Source organism: Odocoileus virginianus, unplaced genomic scaffold (genome assembly GCF_023699985.2).
Source record: "Odocoileus virginianus isolate 20LAN1187 ecotype Illinois unplaced genomic scaffold, Ovbor_1.2 Unplaced_Contig_4, whole genome shotgun sequence".
NCBI lineage: Eukaryota > Metazoa > Chordata > Mammalia > Artiodactyla > Cervidae > Odocoileus > Odocoileus virginianus.
The window spans coordinates 172,124-190,934 of NW_027224321.1; the positions used below are offsets into that span (position 1 = coordinate 172,124).

The 18,811-nt window shown below is 44.6% G+C and overlaps 1 protein-coding gene across 1 annotated transcript in view; it reads left to right on the plus strand.

The window, feature by feature from the left end:
* The first annotated feature begins 219 nt into the window (after positions 1-219).
* The window catches only part of SPP2 (secreted phosphoprotein 2), a 28,842-nt gene continuing 10,250 nt past the window's right edge, over positions 220-18,811 (plus strand). Inside the window, exons 1-5 of the mRNA XM_020893852.2 lie at positions 220-408; positions 509-633; positions 8,295-8,417; positions 9,519-9,626; positions 17,732-17,786. Of these exons, the coding sequence (XP_020749511.2) occupies positions 342-408; positions 509-633; positions 8,295-8,417; positions 9,519-9,626; positions 17,732-17,786 (478 nt within the window). The 5' untranslated portion in view covers positions 220-341. The remainder of the gene's footprint in view (positions 409-508; positions 634-8,294; positions 8,418-9,518; positions 9,627-17,731; positions 17,787-18,811) is intronic.

Sequence of the window (18,811 nt, forward strand, 5' to 3'; positions counted from 1 at the left end):
AAATAAAGAGAAATAGACAGTCCATCTGGGTGAAATTAAAATAGAGAAAAACAAAGTGCATGTGGAGTCCCCGCCTCTTGATGGCTTTTGCGGTGGGCTGAAGTCCCATGTTGAGGTCCAAACTTCACAAGTGGCCTCCAACTGGACCTTGTCCATTGGGAAAGCCAGAAGTAAATATTGATCCCAGGATCAATTGGTGTCTCTGTTGAAGCCGCTGTCTGCTCCAGTTGGAGAGACCAAGCCAGGTCACACTGATAAACAGCTGCTTTCAAGACAACTGGTTAGCCCCAAAGGCACAGAGACAATCTCCCTGTCTCTGCACTGAAATTGTTCTTCCCAGAATGGAGAAGATGGCGATGAAGATGTTGGTGATATTTGTCCTTGGAATGAATCACTGGACCTGTACAGGTACGGAGCTTGGGGCCCGGGGCTGCCTGCCCTTGATGATGTAGCTCCGTCTGGACCCTGCATCCTGACTCACTGGGTTCCCGTGTGCTTGTGTGCCCAGGTTTCCCGGTGTATGACTATGACCCGGCTTCCCTGAAGGAGGCTCTCAGCGCCTCTGTGGCAAAAGTGAATTCCCAGTCACTGAGCCCCTATCTGTTTCGGGCGTTCAGAAGCTCAGTTAAAAGAGTAAGTGCCTGTTACCTCTTCTCTATACTATTTTGTTTTTTTTCCTCTTGTCGTTTTTTGGGGGTACATATTAAAATTTTTCCAGTTTAAAAAGATATCAGCTACTCATCTCTTTCACATTCTTTTTTTGAGACAGAAAGGATTTAATTACAATTGTCATAAAGCTCTCGAAGCTACCTCGGATGCCTGATTCTTCTTGCAGTTTTCTTCCCTCTGGCCTCATTTCCTGTTTCCAGATGTTACCCTCTGCTTCTAGACCGAAAGTTCCCGTGGTTCTTTCTGAGACGTTTATTAAAACCTGCTTGTTTATTAGAAATGAGACCTTTTCAAGTTCAGCAGTTCTGCTCCTAATACTTATAGGAAATAAATTCTGGCTTTTGAGCCAAATAAATCCACTTTCCTTTGTCAGTTTGGTAATCGTCTGTTTCCTGTTAGCTTGGGGAAATGGGGAAAAGATGAATTTTCATGGGCTTACGATGACTAAGACCATGATTGGCAAAGAAACAAACACAGAATTATCCTTCAAAGGAAATGAGAAACTAGACAGCAGTCGTCTCTCCCCTCGCTGGGTCCCGGGTGATTTTCACCGCTTGCATATTGTCTTCTGCAAAGGGGAATAGAAATATCTTCCAGCAGAGTTAAGATTAAGATGAGAGGTGGGGAGCTTCTACAAGGTTCCAGGTCCTAAGAGTAAGAACTCCTTGCAGCCAGGCCACCTGGGAAAGTGGGAACCAAGGAGACGTGACCAGGGGTCCAAGCAATGCCTGCTTCCTCACAGAGGTCAGAAGGCTGCTGCTTCCTCTCCACCTTCATGTGCGCCTCTCCCATCCCTCTGGGGTACCACCTTGTGTGCATGTGTGCTCAGTCATGTTGTGACTCTTTGGACTATAGCCCACCAGGTACCTCTGTCCATAGGATTTTTCAGGCAATAATACTGGAGTGGTTTGCGATTTCCTCCTCCAGGGGATCTTCCCAGTCTAGGGATTGAGCCAGCATCTCTTGTGTCTCCTGCATTGCAGGTAGATTCTTTACCACTGAGCTATTGGGGAAGCCCTGGGTACCACCATAGTGCTGTGAAGGGCACACAACTGCTGGCTCCATAGCTCCAGTCTCCAAATAAAATATCAATACATTCATCTTGACCCTACTTCTTCAGAAAATGGCTCAGTTTGTCACTCCATATTCCCAGGACATGTATCGAATTGTCCCCAGTTGTCTTTTCTAATTGGGTCATAGGTCATGAAGATGATGCTTTCTCAAGGCACCTTGCCCAGAACTGGGCTGCTGTAGACAGGGTCAGTCACTTGGCCTGGCTGTCACAGTGTGGAGACCCTGACATATGTGGTCAGCTGCCAAGCCAAAGGGAGAGTGCCTTCTGGAAGGGTATTGGACAAAATAAAGAACCTCTCCCTCCCTCACTGGTGTATTGGCTTCCATCTTTTGCATTTAATGGAATCCATGTGTTGGCGGGTGGATAATGGTGTCCTTTTGCCAAGCTTGCAAATGGACAGTTTAGAGTCACTTGTAATTTAGCTAGTGCTTGCTACAGAAGAAAGTTAGTAGTTAATTAAGTGAATAAGAGCCTGAGGACAGCTCCCAAGAGAACTAGTTACTGATACCACGGAAATCTGGCCAGTGGAGATGAGCTAGCATGAGGTGTCATCATCCAGAGCACATTCCAGAACATGGGGCCATCTTGGTATTAGACATCTGAGCCCAGACACACAGGCACCTGCAAATAAACACACCTATGTGTGGGATCCTTAGCAAGAGCACAAGTAGGAGATGCCCCTCCACTTCCAGTAGGCTGCCTTCTCTCTGGAATTCTGCCTAATTTTGTTTCTTTCCAGCCTTTTCTCATTATTCAAATTCACTGGCCAAGTTCCATCACCATGTCTCTGCCATGAAAACTTCCTTTCTTCTCCCAATGGAAGGAAAGCTCTCCCCTTTTGATCTGTCCTGGTGATGCTTCTTTCTTTTTAGAAGTGGTTCACGTTTTGCTTTTTATTGTATGTGTTCAGTTCAGTTCAGTCGCTCAGTCGTGTCTGACTCTTTGTGACCCCATGGACTGCAGCATGCCAGCCTCCCTGTCCATCACCAACTCCAGAGTTTACTCAAACTCATGTCCATTGAGTCAGTGATGCCATCCAACCATCTCATCCTCTGTTGTCCCCTTCTCCCTCCCACCTTTAATCTTTCCCAGCATCAGGGTCTTTTCCAGTGAGTCAGTTCTTCACATAGACAAAGTATTAGAGTTTCAGCTTCAGCATCAGTCCTTCCAGTGAACACCCAGGACTGACGTCCTTTAGGATGGACTGGTTGGATTTCCCTGTAGTCCAAGGGACTCTCAAGAGTCTTCTCCAACACCACAGTTCAAAAGCATCAATTCTTTGGCACTCAGCTTTCTTTATAGTCCAACTCTCACATCCATACATGACCACTAGAAAAACCATAGCCTTGACTAGATGGACCTTTGTTGACAAAGTAATGTCTCTGCTTTTTAATATGCTGTCTAGGTTGGTCATAACTTTTCTTCCAAGGAGTAAGCATCTTTTAATTTCATGGCTGCAGTCACCATCTGCAGTGATTTTGGAGCTCGCTACCGTTTCCACTGTTTCCCCATCTATTTGCCATGAAGTGATGGGACCAGATGCCATGATCTTAGTTTTCTGAATGTTGAGAACTTTAAGCCAACTTTTTCACTCTCCTCTTTTACTTTCATCAAGAGGCTCTTTAGTTCTTCTTCACTTTCTGCCATAAGGGTGGTGTCATCTGCATGTCTGGTTCCAAATAGGGAAAGGAGTATGTGTTAGTCATGCCTTCTACAAATAACCTAAAGATGGCCTCAAATATACCAGTCCCCCCGTCCCCCCATAACAGTAGACCCAAGAGATCCACTCAGAGTCAAGCAAAGAGCTCAGGAAAGAGATGAAGGAACGGATCCCTGGCACTGATGGTACAAAACAGCTCACAAAAGAAGGAATACAAATGCACCTGAAGCATTGGAGAAAAGATGTCACCTCTCTAACAGCCAACAAAATCAGAATTAAAATACCAAGGTGAAAAGAAAGGAGAAGAGAAAAAAGGAAATCTCAAATATTGCCAGAGAGAGGGTAATTTGGTAAGATTATCTTTGGGAAGCAACTTGGAAATATGTGTTAAATGTTTATAAACCTGCTAAGCATTAAAAATAGCAAATATAAGTTTTGATCTTATAGTTTCATTTCCAGGACTACGTCCAAAGGAAATAAGTGGGAAGTGATTTGGAAATATGCATTAAGCATATTTATAAACATGTTAAACATTAAAAATGGCAAATATAACTTTTGATCTCATAGTTTCATTTCTAGGAATATGTCCAAAGGAAATAAGTGGTTTTGTCATGTTTGTGTATATGTGGGAGGTTTGGGGTAGAGTTCAGTGGACTTAGGGAGAGGGGTCAGGCCTTGATATTTATCCCTGAGTTTGCTTCATAAGTCCAGTGGTTCATGAGTTTTCCCTGGTGGTCCAGTGGTTAAGACTCCACACCCTCAACGCTTGGGGCACTGGTTCAATCCCTGGTGGGGGTACTAATCCTGCTTGTCACATGGTGTGGCTTAAAAACAAGTATCTGGAAAGCCCAGTGATTCTTGATCTGCCTAAATGTCAGCACCACCTGAGAGACTGAAATATTCCTGATGCCTCTTGGCAATGGCCTATATGGGCAAAGAATCTAAATAAAAAAAGAAAGAAATATACTTGACGTCCAAAAGGGAGGGTGGCTCATTAAGTTCCAGTCTCTGAGGGTGGGGCTCACATTCTCACATGTTTCCTGGTCATTCTGATGTGTAGTCAGGGTTAAGAACCATTGGGTTTTCCCAGCAGACCTGGATTAAATACTGTTGCAATTGATTTTGAATAACTTATCCCTTGGGCTCCAAGTTTAGAAAAGGATGGGGAAATGTGGGGAAATAGGACTTCAGTTATGAAGATTTCCTTGCTCCTCAACACCAGGCTCATTCAGACTGTTCCCTCAGTGGACACAAGCAGAGAAAGACAAGGTAGACATGGACCCTGTGCAGGGGACGAGGAAGACAGAGGCTGGACCAGATTGTGCTTGTGTTGACTTAAAAAGATGCACAACGTGACAGTTGTGACTTAAGTTTTATTTGGGGCAAAAAGAGGACTGCAGCCCTGGAGACAGTACCTCGAAAGCTTTGAGAAAAAGCTCTAAAGAGATAGCAGGGAAGGACAGTATATATGTGATTTTGGTAAAGGGGGAATACATGCAGTCAAGCACATTTATTTTTTAGAAAGTTTCTGCTGGTCTCATGAAGTTTCTGCTAGTCATGAGAAAAGTCATCACCATGAAAGATTTTAGTGCTTTTCTAGATACAAGGAGATACAAGAATTGGGCTGAGAATATCTAACTCTCTGAAGGCATGTCCTGCCAGTTTTATCCTGAGTACAGAGTGCCTCCTTTCTGCTCTCCACCCTGAACTCCTTCAAGACATGTTGAAGGTCAACAGCTGCGGCAGCACTTGATTTAACCTTTGTAGAGGTAGATAATGGGCTTCCCAGGTGGTGCTAGTGGTAAAGAATCTGCCTGCAATGCAGGAGACCCAGGTTCAATCCTTGGGTTGGGAAGATCCCCTGGAGAAGGGCATGGCAACTCACTCCAGTATTCTTGCCTGGAGAATCCCAATGGACAGAGGAGCCTGGCGGGCTACAGTCCACAGGTAGATGGCAAGCGCCAATTTGTAGTTGACACTTCCATGGAGCTCAGAGCCCTTTGCAGAGAGAGAGGAAGAGAAAGGCGGGGGCGGGGGGGGGGGGGGGGGCGGAGGGAAGAAGGTGATGAAGGAGAATGGGGTGAAATTACATAAAAAAGTGAAGGAATTCTCAGAGTGGAGAGTCCTGTAGAGAAAATAAAACAGGGGGATGGGTGGATGGGTCTGGGCTGGGGCAGCTGTCAGATGGGCAGACGTGTCCACAGAGACGTCATATTTGAGCTTATACTCAGGTAGGAGAACCTCCAGCAGTGGAACTACCCCTCTGCAGGGAGTAGGGGTGGAGCTTTAAATAAAGTGAGAGAAGACCTCCAAAGATCTCTGAAGTGGGATGCGAGGGAGGAGGCCCAGACAGGGACTGTGGGAAGCGGGCAATGACCGATGGTGGCACTGAGCCTCCTGGCGCCAGGAGGGTGGGGAGTGGATGGATTCCGGGACATTCGGGGCAAAGCCACGGGAGCTTTGGGACCCTTTCTGTGTCTGCGCCCCTTCTTGTCCACTTTTACCTTTCCTTTTCTTTGCATTTTTTTGCTTTTTGTCTTCATACGTTATTCTAGGCAGCTATACCCGAGATTTACTCTTTGTTCAATCTTAAGGGCTTAGTTTGAAAAACCCAAGTGACCTCTGTGTTAGTTGGGCTTCTCCAGAGAAACAGAACTGAGAGAGAGAGAGAGACAGATGGACAGGGAGATTGATTTTAAAGAACTGGCCCACACTGTTGTGGAGGGTTGGTGCAGCCAAAGTCTGCAGGGGGAGCTAGCAGGCTGGGGACCCAGGGAAGAACTGACGCTGCAGGTAAAGTCTGAAGGCCATCTGCTGGCAGAATTCCTTCCTGCTGAGGAAAAGGTCAGTCTTTGTTCTATTTGGGCCTTCAGTTGACTGGACGAGGCCCATCCATAGGAAGAAGAGTAATCTGCTTTTCTCAAAGCCCACCACTTTAATTTCATCCAAAAACACCTTCACAGAAACATCCAGACTGATATTTGACCACAGATCTGGATGCTGTGGCCCAGCTAAGTGGACATATAACATTAAACATTATAATCTCCAAAGGAATTGTTATGGGCCTTTTATGGCTTATATATTTTTATTTCTTTTTGAAGAATAAAAAAATCAGAATATACTTAGTATAAAGAGTCACAAGACTCAACAAGAAGGAAAAAACTAGAAGTAACATCTACTATTCAGTCCTCTGAGACACCCACTACAGACACGTGGCCGGATGTTTTTTGGATCTTTTTTTCTTCATATGTGAGTATAAAATACATTTTTAAAGAAAAAGAGGACCACACTGTAACACTGATTATAGAGTACTGCATTTTTATTTCAGCCATAATGCTGGGTTTGGGATTTTCTCCAGTTGATTTCTTATTGTTGAGTATTTGGGTTGTCTTACCTTTTTCAAAAAACACAGAGAAGAAATTGGCTGAAAGTGAATTCAAATGAAAAAGCAGAGCTATTAGACTTTTCTCCATATTCTGGAGTTGTGCTTAGAGATGCAAAAAAGGTTGCAAAATAATCTCACAGTTCAACAAAATGGTCAGTATTCAAACCCCCCACATTTGCATCTTTTAAACTATGCCTTTGTCCTGCCAGTTTGCTTTCATCAGATTGCTATAAGGAAAATTCCGGAAGCATAATGGAGGAGGGGACGATGGTGGGAGCAGGGGGCGGGTGGGGGAACAGGGGGCAGAGAACCTGAACAATGTGCTCCAGCTGATAGATGAGGTTTTACTTGTTTAATGAGATTCATATTTAGTATCTAGTATTTAAAAATTATCAATAAACAAGGTGGAAAATAATGGCAAGACTGAGTTTTTAGTCCTGCTTGTTTTCAGAGAACTCTGCTTGTATCAGCCTTCCTCATTCTGTGTCAGAAAGAGACATGAGGACCCCCAGCCCCTTCCCAAGCTTGGAGCCTGTCGCCTGTTACCAAAGCAAAGCATCCCTTTATTCTCCTTCTGTAAGTGGTCTGTAGGGGCTATCCAGGTGGCGCCAGTGGTAAAGAATCTGCCTGCTAATGCAGGAGATGCAAGAGACGCAGGTTCATTCCTGAGTCGGGAAGATCCCCTGGAGGAGGAAATGGCAACCCACTCCAGTATTCTTGCCTGGGAAATCCCATGGTCAGAGGAGCCTGGTGGGCTACAGTCCATGGAATCGCAAAGAGTCGGACACGACTAAGCACAGGTGCGTGTGCTCACACACTCACACACACACGCACTGTAACAGCACTATAGCTCAGGCCTGAACAGAGCTCAGTTAACACGTATTTTCTCCGGCAGGCACATCACAGCCTTCCTGCACTTGGGAAACTAGACAGCTTGTCAGCAGTAGGCTTGGGGGCCAATTTCAATAGCAAGGTCGCCAAGGAAAAGCACAAAAATGAGAAAAGCATGCCACAAAATGGACCATAAAAATGATTTGCGTACAGTCTGGGAGCCAGGACAAGGAGGAGAGCATCACCTTGTCTGTCCCTGGGCAGGAGCGTGTGCATCGGGCCACTCAAGTTCTTTGCAGCTCAGCGTATGTCCATGAGCGGCTGTGACAGCACCCAGGACTGACTTGGGGTTGAATATACATTTTAGGAAATTTGCAAGTATGGAATTGGTAAATAATGAGGCTCCACGGTAAAGGGAAGTCATTAGAAGAAGCTTGGAGTCAGGACACCCACGTCCTGGTTCTGTGGTCTCAGTGATGTTCTATGAACCTTCGTAGAGTGCTTCCTCCCCTGGTCTTCAGGATGAGGGTGCAGAACTGAGCGATAGCCGTGACAATTGAAAGCTTTAGTGGTGGGAGATTCTGGCACCTTTTTTCTTGTGCGGGGAGAAACATTTCTAGCATGTGACCTTCAGAAACACATCTGTAGCAAGCTGCCACTTTGTTTTTGTGAAGGTCAACGCCCTGGACGAGGACAGCTTGACCATGGACCTAGAGTTCAGGATTCAAGAGACGACATGCAGGAGGGAATCGGAGGCAGACCCCGCCACCTGTGACTTCCAGAGGGGCTACCACGTGGTGAGTGTGGGGCAAAGGCCACCAGCCTGGAAACAAATGCGAGGGAGCTCTGCCTTCCTCCATCACCCGGAGCTATTCAAAGTCACACTGAGGTCTTGGCCATGTCTGGTGTCCGGCCACCCTTCTAGGCACCATTAACTGTGTCCACGCTGTTCCCTGGGTGGGGGCGGTGTGACTCTGTGGTCAAGGACTTAAGCTCTGAAGTCTGCCATCCTGAATAATCATGGCAAATCATTTAACCCCTGTTGCCTCAGTTTTCTGCTCTTTAAAATGGGCATAATAATGGTGCCAGGCAAAGTGAATACAAAGGGGCCAATAGCAAAGAAAAATCCCCGAGACATTTCGCATTCTATCTTAAATGAATTCAAAATGCCAGCTGTGTTCCTGGGGCGAGGTGCATGTTTTGTAGTTGACTGTCATGCAAAAATCCGTCTCCCCCACCAGCTTGCACTCCACGGGGGTCAGGACTGTAGCCTGGTCAGTTCTGTTTCTCCAGTGACCAGCACATGGCCCCATGCTTGGTTATCCCCAGGCGTAGGAGCCCATCTGCACAGGCCAGCACCACCACCCCAGACTCACTCTCCGAGGTGTTGTTCCAAGGGTGTCAGCGTTTTGTTATTTTACTGGTGTGAAGGCGTCTGTTTTGCTACATAGCAATATCAATTCTGAAAAGAAGACCCTTTGCTTTGTTGTTCCGTGGAAATTTTTGCCGTGATTGTTTCACAAACACCCCAAACCTGAGTGTCACTAGCATCTGAAGGAAATCTGAGACCAAGGGAGAGCAGAGCAGAGGCCTTTGGGGATCTTCCCAATTCTTGTTCTCATGGGAAACCATGCAAGGTAACCAGCTCAGTGCTCAGGAAGGGAATGTTTGCTTTCCAGGGGACTTGTAATGTAGCAAATGCTTAAGAGATGTTTCAGTCATCATTTGCTTCTGCTTAGGTTTTGAGACATTTTTGTTTTGGAAAAATGAAATGACTGAATTTTTCCTTTCTGTTTGCACCATTGTGCCAAGTGCTATGATGTTGCCTGATTTCGTGGGGAGGTCCTAACATTTACATGAGCTGCTGGGCAAAGAACTCACTGTTTCTCTTTTTCCAGCCCATAGCAGTTTGCAGAAGCACCGTGCGGATGTCTGCTGAGCGAGCGCAGGATGTGTGGGTTCGCTGCCACTGGCCCTCCAGCTCCGGGTCCAGCAGCAGTGAAGAGGTATGCACAGGGGCTTGGCATCCCTCAAGGTGTGATAGAGTAGCTGGACCATCACCTAGGTGCCTCGGCATGTGTCTGAACCTGCAAACTTGTGTTCATTATCCCTTACTTCTTCCAATCCCACCTCTATAAGATTTTGAACATGAGCTTAAGAAAACAATGAGCAAAAGTTCTAGATTTAAGCCTGCAGTTCACTGCCTTTCTGGTTTAGTGGAATGAAGGGGGGCATTTTTGATAGATGAGTGTTCATTTACTAGCTCTGCAATCTAGTTCAGGATATTTAATCTCCATGATCTCAGGCTTCTCCATCTGTTAAATGCCAGTAATAAAGACCACCCAATAGGATGTTGAGGAAACCAAGTAAGTTCACGGTCCAGAGCCTAGCACATAACAGATGCTCAGTAAATGACAGGACACATCTTTTTCCCTCAATTGCATTGATAATCATCTGCAATAATACTGAGAAATCAGTAACATGTAAAATTCTGACTTGGAATTATATTTCTTACTGAAGTATGTATCTCATGAGGGCAGGGAATGTTTGTTTTATTGTCTAGGACAATGTTTGATACAGGGTGGAAGTTAAGTCAATAATTAAACACATATAATAAAACTGAGGAAGATATTTTACCAATATGATACATTGATACATGTAATATGATATGAGGAATATGATATGAGAAGGAAACCTCTATACTCTAGCTTGGGATAAAAGCATAACTGTTATATGTTTGTTTATTCATAATGGGGTAATCTATTCTTCTCTGCTATTTAAAGATGTTTCTACCATTACAAAGTCAAATCTGAACAACATCTTTCTCTACTTATACTTTTATTCATTTTTTCAAGGTTTAAATCTGTAGTGAAAATTACATGAGAAAAGTAAACAATTTCAACTTCAAGAATTACACATAAAAGTAATGTTTCTCTATTATGAACATACCCAGGCCCTACATATGTTTATTTATTTTTTTATTGCCTCACATTTGGCATATGGGATCTTAATTCCCAGACCAGAGAATGAACCCATGACTCCTGCATTGGGAGCATGGAGTCTTAGCCACTGGACTGCCAGGAAGACCCGGGCCTTACATATTTATTATGGAAGTCCGTTTTAGAGTTAGGAAGGAGTGACACTCATGACTGAGGAACTTCTGCTCAGTTCAGTTCAGTCGCTCAGTTGTGTCTGACTCTTTGCAACCCCATGGACTGCAGCACGCCAGTCTCCCCTATTCACCTGCAGCTCCCGGAGCTTGCTCAAATTCATGTCCATCGAGTCGGTGATGCCATCCAATCATCTCATCCTCTGTCGTCCTCTTCTCCCACCTTCAACCTTTCCCAGCATCAGGGTCTTTTCAAATGAGTCAGCTCTTTGCATCAGGTGGCCAAGGTATTGGAGTTTCAGCTTCAGCATCAGTCCTTCCAATGAATATTCAGGACTGATTTCCTTTAGGATGGACTGGTTGGATCTCCTTGTAGTCCAAGGGACTCTCAAGAGTCTTCTCCAACACCACAGGGGTGGTTTCAGTGTTATAAGGAGGATTCTGCAAAAATGTTCAGTTGAGCATAACCTTCTTGATCGATCTTGTTCTCACTGTTGATGTCTGGGGGTCAAGCTCCAGGTGATTTCTGGGTGATTTCCCCGCATCCTGTCTCCATGACGCTAGTTCAGGTACCCAGGGCCTCCTGTTTGACTCCAGTAAAGAATTCAGGAAGTGACGTGAGCTTCACAGCTGACACGCTGGTGCCTGCCGGGCCAAGCTAAGCCAGAAGTGACAAGGACCAAGCATCATGTCACAAGCATTTTGTGTTGACTTTGTGGTTTATGCGGGGGAAGCCAGGAGACAGCCAGGAGCAAGAAAAGCACAGCCCTGGCCCTTGTGGACCAGTCTGGGGTGTCCATTCAGCTGGGGCCACCCTGACTACCAGGCAGGCTTTTGGGACACACGGGGGAGGATGGGAGCACGTGGGGCAGAGCAGGTTTCCAGGGAAACTGGAGAGTGGGTGACCTCAGGATGAAGTGCACGGGTGCGGAGGGGCGGGAGGGAGAGATTTCACGCCCAGGGAGAGCACGACGGAATTCCTGAGGGTGAGAGAAGCTAAGCTGACGGGTGGAAACGGACAGAAATCCACTGTAACTGGGAGCAGAATGTGAGAAGAGGGGCAGGAGGTGGGGCTGGAGAGGACCCGAGCCTGGCCAAGGTGGACCTCGTGGGTCTTGTCAGGATCCTTGGCTTGGGGCTACTCGAGAATTCGAAGTAGGGAGGTGACAGAATAGATGGAGAGCAGATTGGAGCTAGGTAAGAACGGAGCGGTGGGGGGCTGGCAGGGCAGGTGAGAGCGGATGCTAAGGAGAGCTGGGAGTTAGCGGCGAATGTCCCGAGACAGGGATGCCGGCTCTCCCGTGACCTTTAACACAGTAGAAATTGACAAGTGGGCCCCAGTTTAAGCCCTCTTCCATCTCCGATTTGGGAAGTTGATTCTGATTGCTTGCACAGCCCACAAACCTGCTGCAATTTTCTCATCGCAGACTGAAAGCTACTCACTTTTCTTCCAATCCCAACTTTTGTGTGAAGACTCTGATAGAAAGTTAGTCCCTGAAACAAACACAGTTTTTAAAATAAACTCCCAGGTTGCTTTCCCTCAGAGATTAGGAAACGGTAAAAAAGTATGAGCAAATAAAAAATTCCTTAAATTAAATGATTCTGCATATTGAAAGAAAGAGGAGAAAGCAGATGGAGGTTTAAAGTAATTCCTGGAAACTCTAAAATAGATTTCTTATATGAAACAGGAAGAAAAATTAGATGACAGCTGTTAACCATTTTCAGTGAAATAAATGGTGGTACTACAAACGTGAAAGACAATGGAATGGGATGAATTTAGACAAAGAACAAATAAATCATTGTTGGAAGTAGGGAATAAAAGAAAACTGAAAAAAAAAAAACCCCTCAGAGTAATGAATATAAAGACCACTTGAAAAACATATGTAGATAGTAAAAGAATTTCCAGAGAAAGGAATATAATGTAAAGAAAGATGGAAGCCAAAAATAGAGAATAAGACCAAAAAGTCCCAATTATTATAAAATAAGACTTAGCTCAAATGGAAAATATCTGACAAGAATAAAGTGAAAGAAAGTGTCTCTAATATAGAAAACTTGGGTTTTTAACCACATAATTATAATAAGTTCAAAAGCTTTGTTAAAAGGTTTGAAGAAATAAATTTCTAAAATTGAAAATATTCTTTCTTCACCAAGTAAATATTTAAATTATGGGTAGTTTTAATGATTTTTATAGTTTTAGTATTTTATAAAATATTTTAATAATTAAGTATATTTTATATTATTGTTATATTTTTAATATTTAAAATAGATATTTAAATTATGGGTAGTTTTAATTATTTTAAAATATTTTAATAATATTTCTATATTTAAATGTATTTTATGTATTTTTATATTTTTTAAATTTGTGAGAGAAGTACGTAGAGGGTAAACAGTTTCTATATGGCACATCAGTCGACCACACGACTGCAATGCTGACATCTGTAGCTTGGTGAATGGACTTGACTTTGGGCAAATCTTTCTGATTTAGAGTGGGTAGGATGAAGTTTGAAAGAGTTCAGCCTTGAGACCCAAAACAGTCCAGAAGGAGAAACTGAGAAAGAATGAACAGGCATTCTGAACTCGGGGGAGGCGAGTTACAAGTCTTTCCTTCGTTCACTCTCTTCCATTCCAAACGATAGGACTTCACCCAGAAGTGGCCCAAGCCAAAACGATTCCAAACGATAGGACTTCACCCAGAAGTGGCCCAAGCCAAAACGATTCCAAACGATAGGACTTCACCCAGAAGTGGCCCAAGCCAAAACGATTCCAAACGATAGGACTTCACCCAGAAGTGGCCCAAGCCAAAACGATTCCAAACGATAGGACTTCACCCAGAAGTGGCCCAAGCCAAAACGATTCCAAACGATAGGACTTCACCCAGAAGTGGCCCAAGCCAAAACGATTCCAAACGATAGGACTTCACCCAGAAGTGGCCCAAGCCAAAACGATTCCAAACGATAGGACTTCACCCAGAAGTGGCCCAAGCCAAAACGATTCCAAACGATAGGACTTCACCCAGAAGTGGCCCAAGCCAAAACGATTCCAAACGATAGGACTTCACCCAGAAGTGGCCCAAGCCAAAACGATTCCAAACGATAGGACTTCACCCAGAAGTGGCCCAAGCCAAAACGATTCCAAACGATAGGACTTCACCCAGAAGTGGCCCAAGCCAAAACGATTCCAAACGATAGGACTTCACCCAGAAGTGGCCCAAGCCAAAACGATTCCAAACGATAGGACTTCACCCAGAAGTGGCCCAAGCCAAAACGATTCCAAACGATAGGACTTCACCCAGAAGTGGCCCAAGCCAAAACGATTCCAAACGATAGGACTTCACCCAGAAGTGGCCCAAGCCAAAACGATTCCAAACGATAGGACTTCACCCAGAAGTGGCCCAAGCCAAAACGATTCCAAACGATAGGACTTCACCCAGAAGTGGCCCAAGCCAAAACGATTCCAAACGATAGGACTTCACCCAGAAGTGGCCCAAGCCAAAACGATTCCAAACGATAGGACTTCACCCAGAAGTGGCCCAAGCCAAAACGATTCCAAACGATAGGACTTCACCTAGAAGTGGCCCAAGCCAAAACGATTCCAAACGATAGGACTTCACCTAGAAGTGGCCCAAGCCAAAACGATTCCAAACGATAGGACTTCACCTAGAAGTGGCCCAAGCCAAAACGATTCCAAACGATAGGACTTCACCTAGAAGTGGCCCAAGCCAAAACGATTCCAAACGATAGGACTTCACCTAGAAGTGGCCCAAGCCAAAACGATTCCAAACGATAGGACTTCACCTAGAAGTGGCCCAAGCCAAAACGATTCCAAACGATAGGACTTCACCTAGAAGTGGCCCAAGCCAAAACGATTCCAAACGATAGGACTTCACCTAGAAGTGGCCCAAGCCAAAACGATTCCAAACGATAGGACTTCACCCAGAAGTGGCCCAAGCCAAAACGATTCCAAACGATAGGACTTCACCCAGAAGTGGCCCAAGCCAAAACGATTCCAAACGATAGGACTTCACCCAGAAGTGGCCCAAGCCAAAACGATTCCAAACGATAGGACTTCACCCAGAAGTGGCCCAAGCCAAAACGATTCCAAACGATAGGACTTCACCCAGAAGTGGCCCAAGCCAAAACGATTCCAAACGTTAGGACTTCACCCAGAAGTGGCCCAAGCCAAAACGATTCCAAACGATAGGACTTCACCCAGAAGTGGCCCAAGCCAAAACGATTCCAAACGATAGGACTTCACCCAGAAGTGGCCCAAGCCAAAACGATTCCAAACGATAGGACTTCACCTAGAAGTGGCCCAAGCCAAAACGATTCCAAACGATAGAACTTCACCTAGAAGTGGCCCAAGCCAAAACGAGGGAATGCCTTGACTCACGTCCCCAGAGCGAGTGGGAGGAGCTGTGCTTGCGGATGACTCAGCTTAGGGGCCGTCAACGCTACCGATGCCACATTCATCTTTTCCTTCTCCCCTCCTCTTACTGCTCACGACTTTTCTCCTTGCAGCCGGAGGCAAGACTACAAGCCACTCCAGATTCATATCCTCCAGACTGAGCCTTTCTCTCTAACCTCTCGGCATCCCTACCATTGGCCTGGTTTGGGTCATGTGTCTCATTAAAAAGAAATAATGCTGTTACTGAAATATAATTCACAGACCATACAATTCACCCATTTAATGTGTACAATTCACCCAGTGGTTTTGAGTATATTCAAATGTTGTACAACTGTCACTGCTATCTAAATCCTGAACATTTTATCATCCCCCAAAGAAACTCCAATACCCCTTTCTCTTACCCTATTCTTTCCAACACTCAGTAACCACTAATCTATTGGTATTTTCTTTGTCTATGAAGCTACTTTTCTGGCCATTTAATATGAATAGAAGCATACAATATGTTTTCTTTTGCGACTGGTTTATCTCAGCATGTTTGGAGGTTCATACATGTTGTAGAATGTATCAATACTTTTTATGTGGTGGAATAACAATCCATTGTATGGATAAACCACATTTGATTTATCCATTCATTAGTTGATCAAAATTGGGGTTGTTTCTACTTTTTGGCTGTTTTAAATAATGATGCTGTGATCATTCATGTACAAGTTTTTGTGCGGGCATGTATTTTTATCTATCTCGGATATTCACCTACAAGTGGAATTTCTGGAGCATAAACTAACTTTATGTGTTAATTTTTGAGAAACTGCCAAGTAGTTTTCCATAATAGTTATACCATGTTATATTTCCACCAGCAATATATGAGAGTTCCAATTTAGTATATCCTTATCAACACTTGTTATTGTCTGTCTTTTTATTTGAGTCATTCTAATGAATGTGAAGTGGTATCTAATTAAGATTTTGATTTGCATTATCCTAATGAGCAATACTCTGGAGAAGGAAATGGCCACCTACTCCAGTACTCTTGCCTGGAAAGTTCCATGGATGGAGGAGCCTGGTGGGCTATAGTCCATGGGGCTGCAAAGAGTCGAACATGACTGAGCGACTTCACTTCACTAATAAGTAATGATCAGCTATTTGTATATCTTTTTTGGAGAAATGTCTACTTGAATCCTTTTTCAATTTTAAATTGGGTTATTTGTCTTCTTGTTGTTGAGCAGGAAGAGTTCTTTATATATTTTGTATATAAGTTCCAAAAAAATTGCAAATGTTTTCTCCCATCTGTAAGGTTTTTTTCTTTCTTGATGGTACCCTTTGAAGAACAAAAGTTTTAAAGTTTAATGAAGTCAAGTTGATCTATTTTTTCTCTTGTTTGTCTGAGCCTTTCATTGAGATTCATGGCCTGCTTTGATTAGGAAGGGATCCAGCTTCATCCTTTTGCATGTGGATATCCAGTTGCCTCAGCACCATTTATTGAAAAGTTATTCTTTCCCCCACTGAACTGTGCCCCCTCCTAGACCAGTCATGCTGACAAAGGCCAGCAGGCTTACTGGCTGTTACGGGTGAAGAGGGTGACAGGTAGGTGGCCCAGACACCTGCAACAAAGGTTTTGAGCCAAACAGCTGCCTTACTTGTGACTCTGGGCTTTCATGGGCTTTCTTGGTGACTCAGCTAGTAAAGAATCCACCTGCAATGTGGGAGACCTGGGTTCGATCCCTGGGTTGGGAAGATCCCCTGGAGAAGGGAAAGGCTACCCATTCCAGCATTCTGGCCTGGAGAATTCCATGGATACAGTCCATGGGGTCGCAAAGAGTCAGACTCAACTGAGCAACTTTCACTTCACTGGACTTTTGGTGGCTTCATGAAGACTTCTCATGCACAACTTTCCTATTGAACACATATGAGGACTTCATAGAAAGAAAACTCCCAAATTTGACCTGTGCACAGTCTGTCTGCAAGTCCATGTAATGAAGTTTCCTTTCCTTCTTTCTGATCCACATCTGGGACTCATTTTGAGTCTAGTGGAAATCTTTTTAGATGATTTAAACTTCATGTAATTTATTCTTCCCCATGTACTTTTTTGGACACACATGGCTTCCCTGGTGGCTCAAGGGTAAAGAACCTGCCTGCTGATGCAGGAGGTCTGGGGTAGAGTTCAGTCAAGCTAGGGAGAGGGGTCAGGCCTTGATATTTATCCCTGAGTTTGCTTCATTAGCCCAGTGGTTCATCAGACTTTCCTGGTAGTCCAGTGTGGTTAAGACTCAGCACTGTCAGTGCAGGAGACATGGGTTCAACCCCTGGATGGGAAGATCCTCCTGGAGAAGGAAATGGCAACCCAGTCCAGTGTTCTTGCCTGGGAAATCCCATGGACAGAGGAGCCTGGCAGGCTACAGTTCATGGGATCACAAAGGGTCAGATACGACTCAGTGACTAAACACCAATGCGTTCTAAACCATACATTAATTAAAGTTATCTAATATAGCTTATTGCCTTTATTCATTAAAAAGTTGTATGAGTCTTCCAGTTAATAGTTGCATATTTTGTAGTGTCTTTCCTTTTTCTCTTTAATGTGCTGATATACACCAATGCCTGAATTAGATGTTTTTTGGGGATATCCTGGGATCCTCTACATCAAGAAACAGTTACCTGCTTGGTAAGTTGAGACCTTTTTAATATTAAGATCTTTTAAATATTTTTTTCTTGAATTAACTTCATACTGAAGCTCTCTATCAGGGAGTCATTTAAAACAGGAAATAGCTCTATATAAGCTTTGTACAATGACAGAATTTATGGACAATAAACATTTGCTTTTGCTCCTTTCTTAACAGTAGGCAAAAATGACACAACTCTTCATTTAGGCAACTCTTCATTTATGCAGAGACTTTCCAGACATATTTCCGTTTCACAGCTCTAACATCTCTGCCGGTTAGTCAGGGCAGTTGCGGTTTTCACCCTAAGATGGTCCCCCAACTGGAACATGCTTGTCCCTTCCTGGTGCAAGACCAGTTTTAGGACTCAGGTATGCAATGACACATGAGCTTCCCAGGTGGCTTCGTGGTAAAGAATCCGCCTGCCAACATGGGAGATGCAAGAAAGGCAGGTTCAATCCTTGGGTTGGGAAGATCCCTTGGAGGAGGAAATGGCAACCCACTCCAGTGTTCTTACCTGGAGAATCCCATGGGCAGAGGTGCCTGGTGGGCTGCACTACGTGGAGTCACAAAGTTGGACATGACCGAGCACGCACACACATGCAACAGTGCATATGTGGAAAGATCTGGACTAGGCCTCATCCGACTGGTTGGGGCTGTAACCCTCCGGCCAGGTCACCAGAGCTGACCATCCCTTCTAGAATCTTGCTTGGGAGAGGGAGGGCTCTCCGTTTCCCCTTCATAATCAGTCTATCACTTGAAGTCGGGTCAGGTTAGTGTTCTTTGGCTTAGGAAACATTTTTGCATGTGAGCTCAGTCGTGTCCAACTCTTAGTGACCCCATGAACTGTAACCTGCCAGGTAACTCTGTCCATGGAATTTTCCAGGCAAGAATACTGGGGTGGGCTGCTATTTCTTCCTCCAGGGGAACTTCCTGACCCAGGGATCTACCCAGAGCCTCCTAGATCTCCTTGCATTGCATCTCTTGCATTGCAGGCAGATTCTTTACCACTGAGCTATCAGGGAAGCAG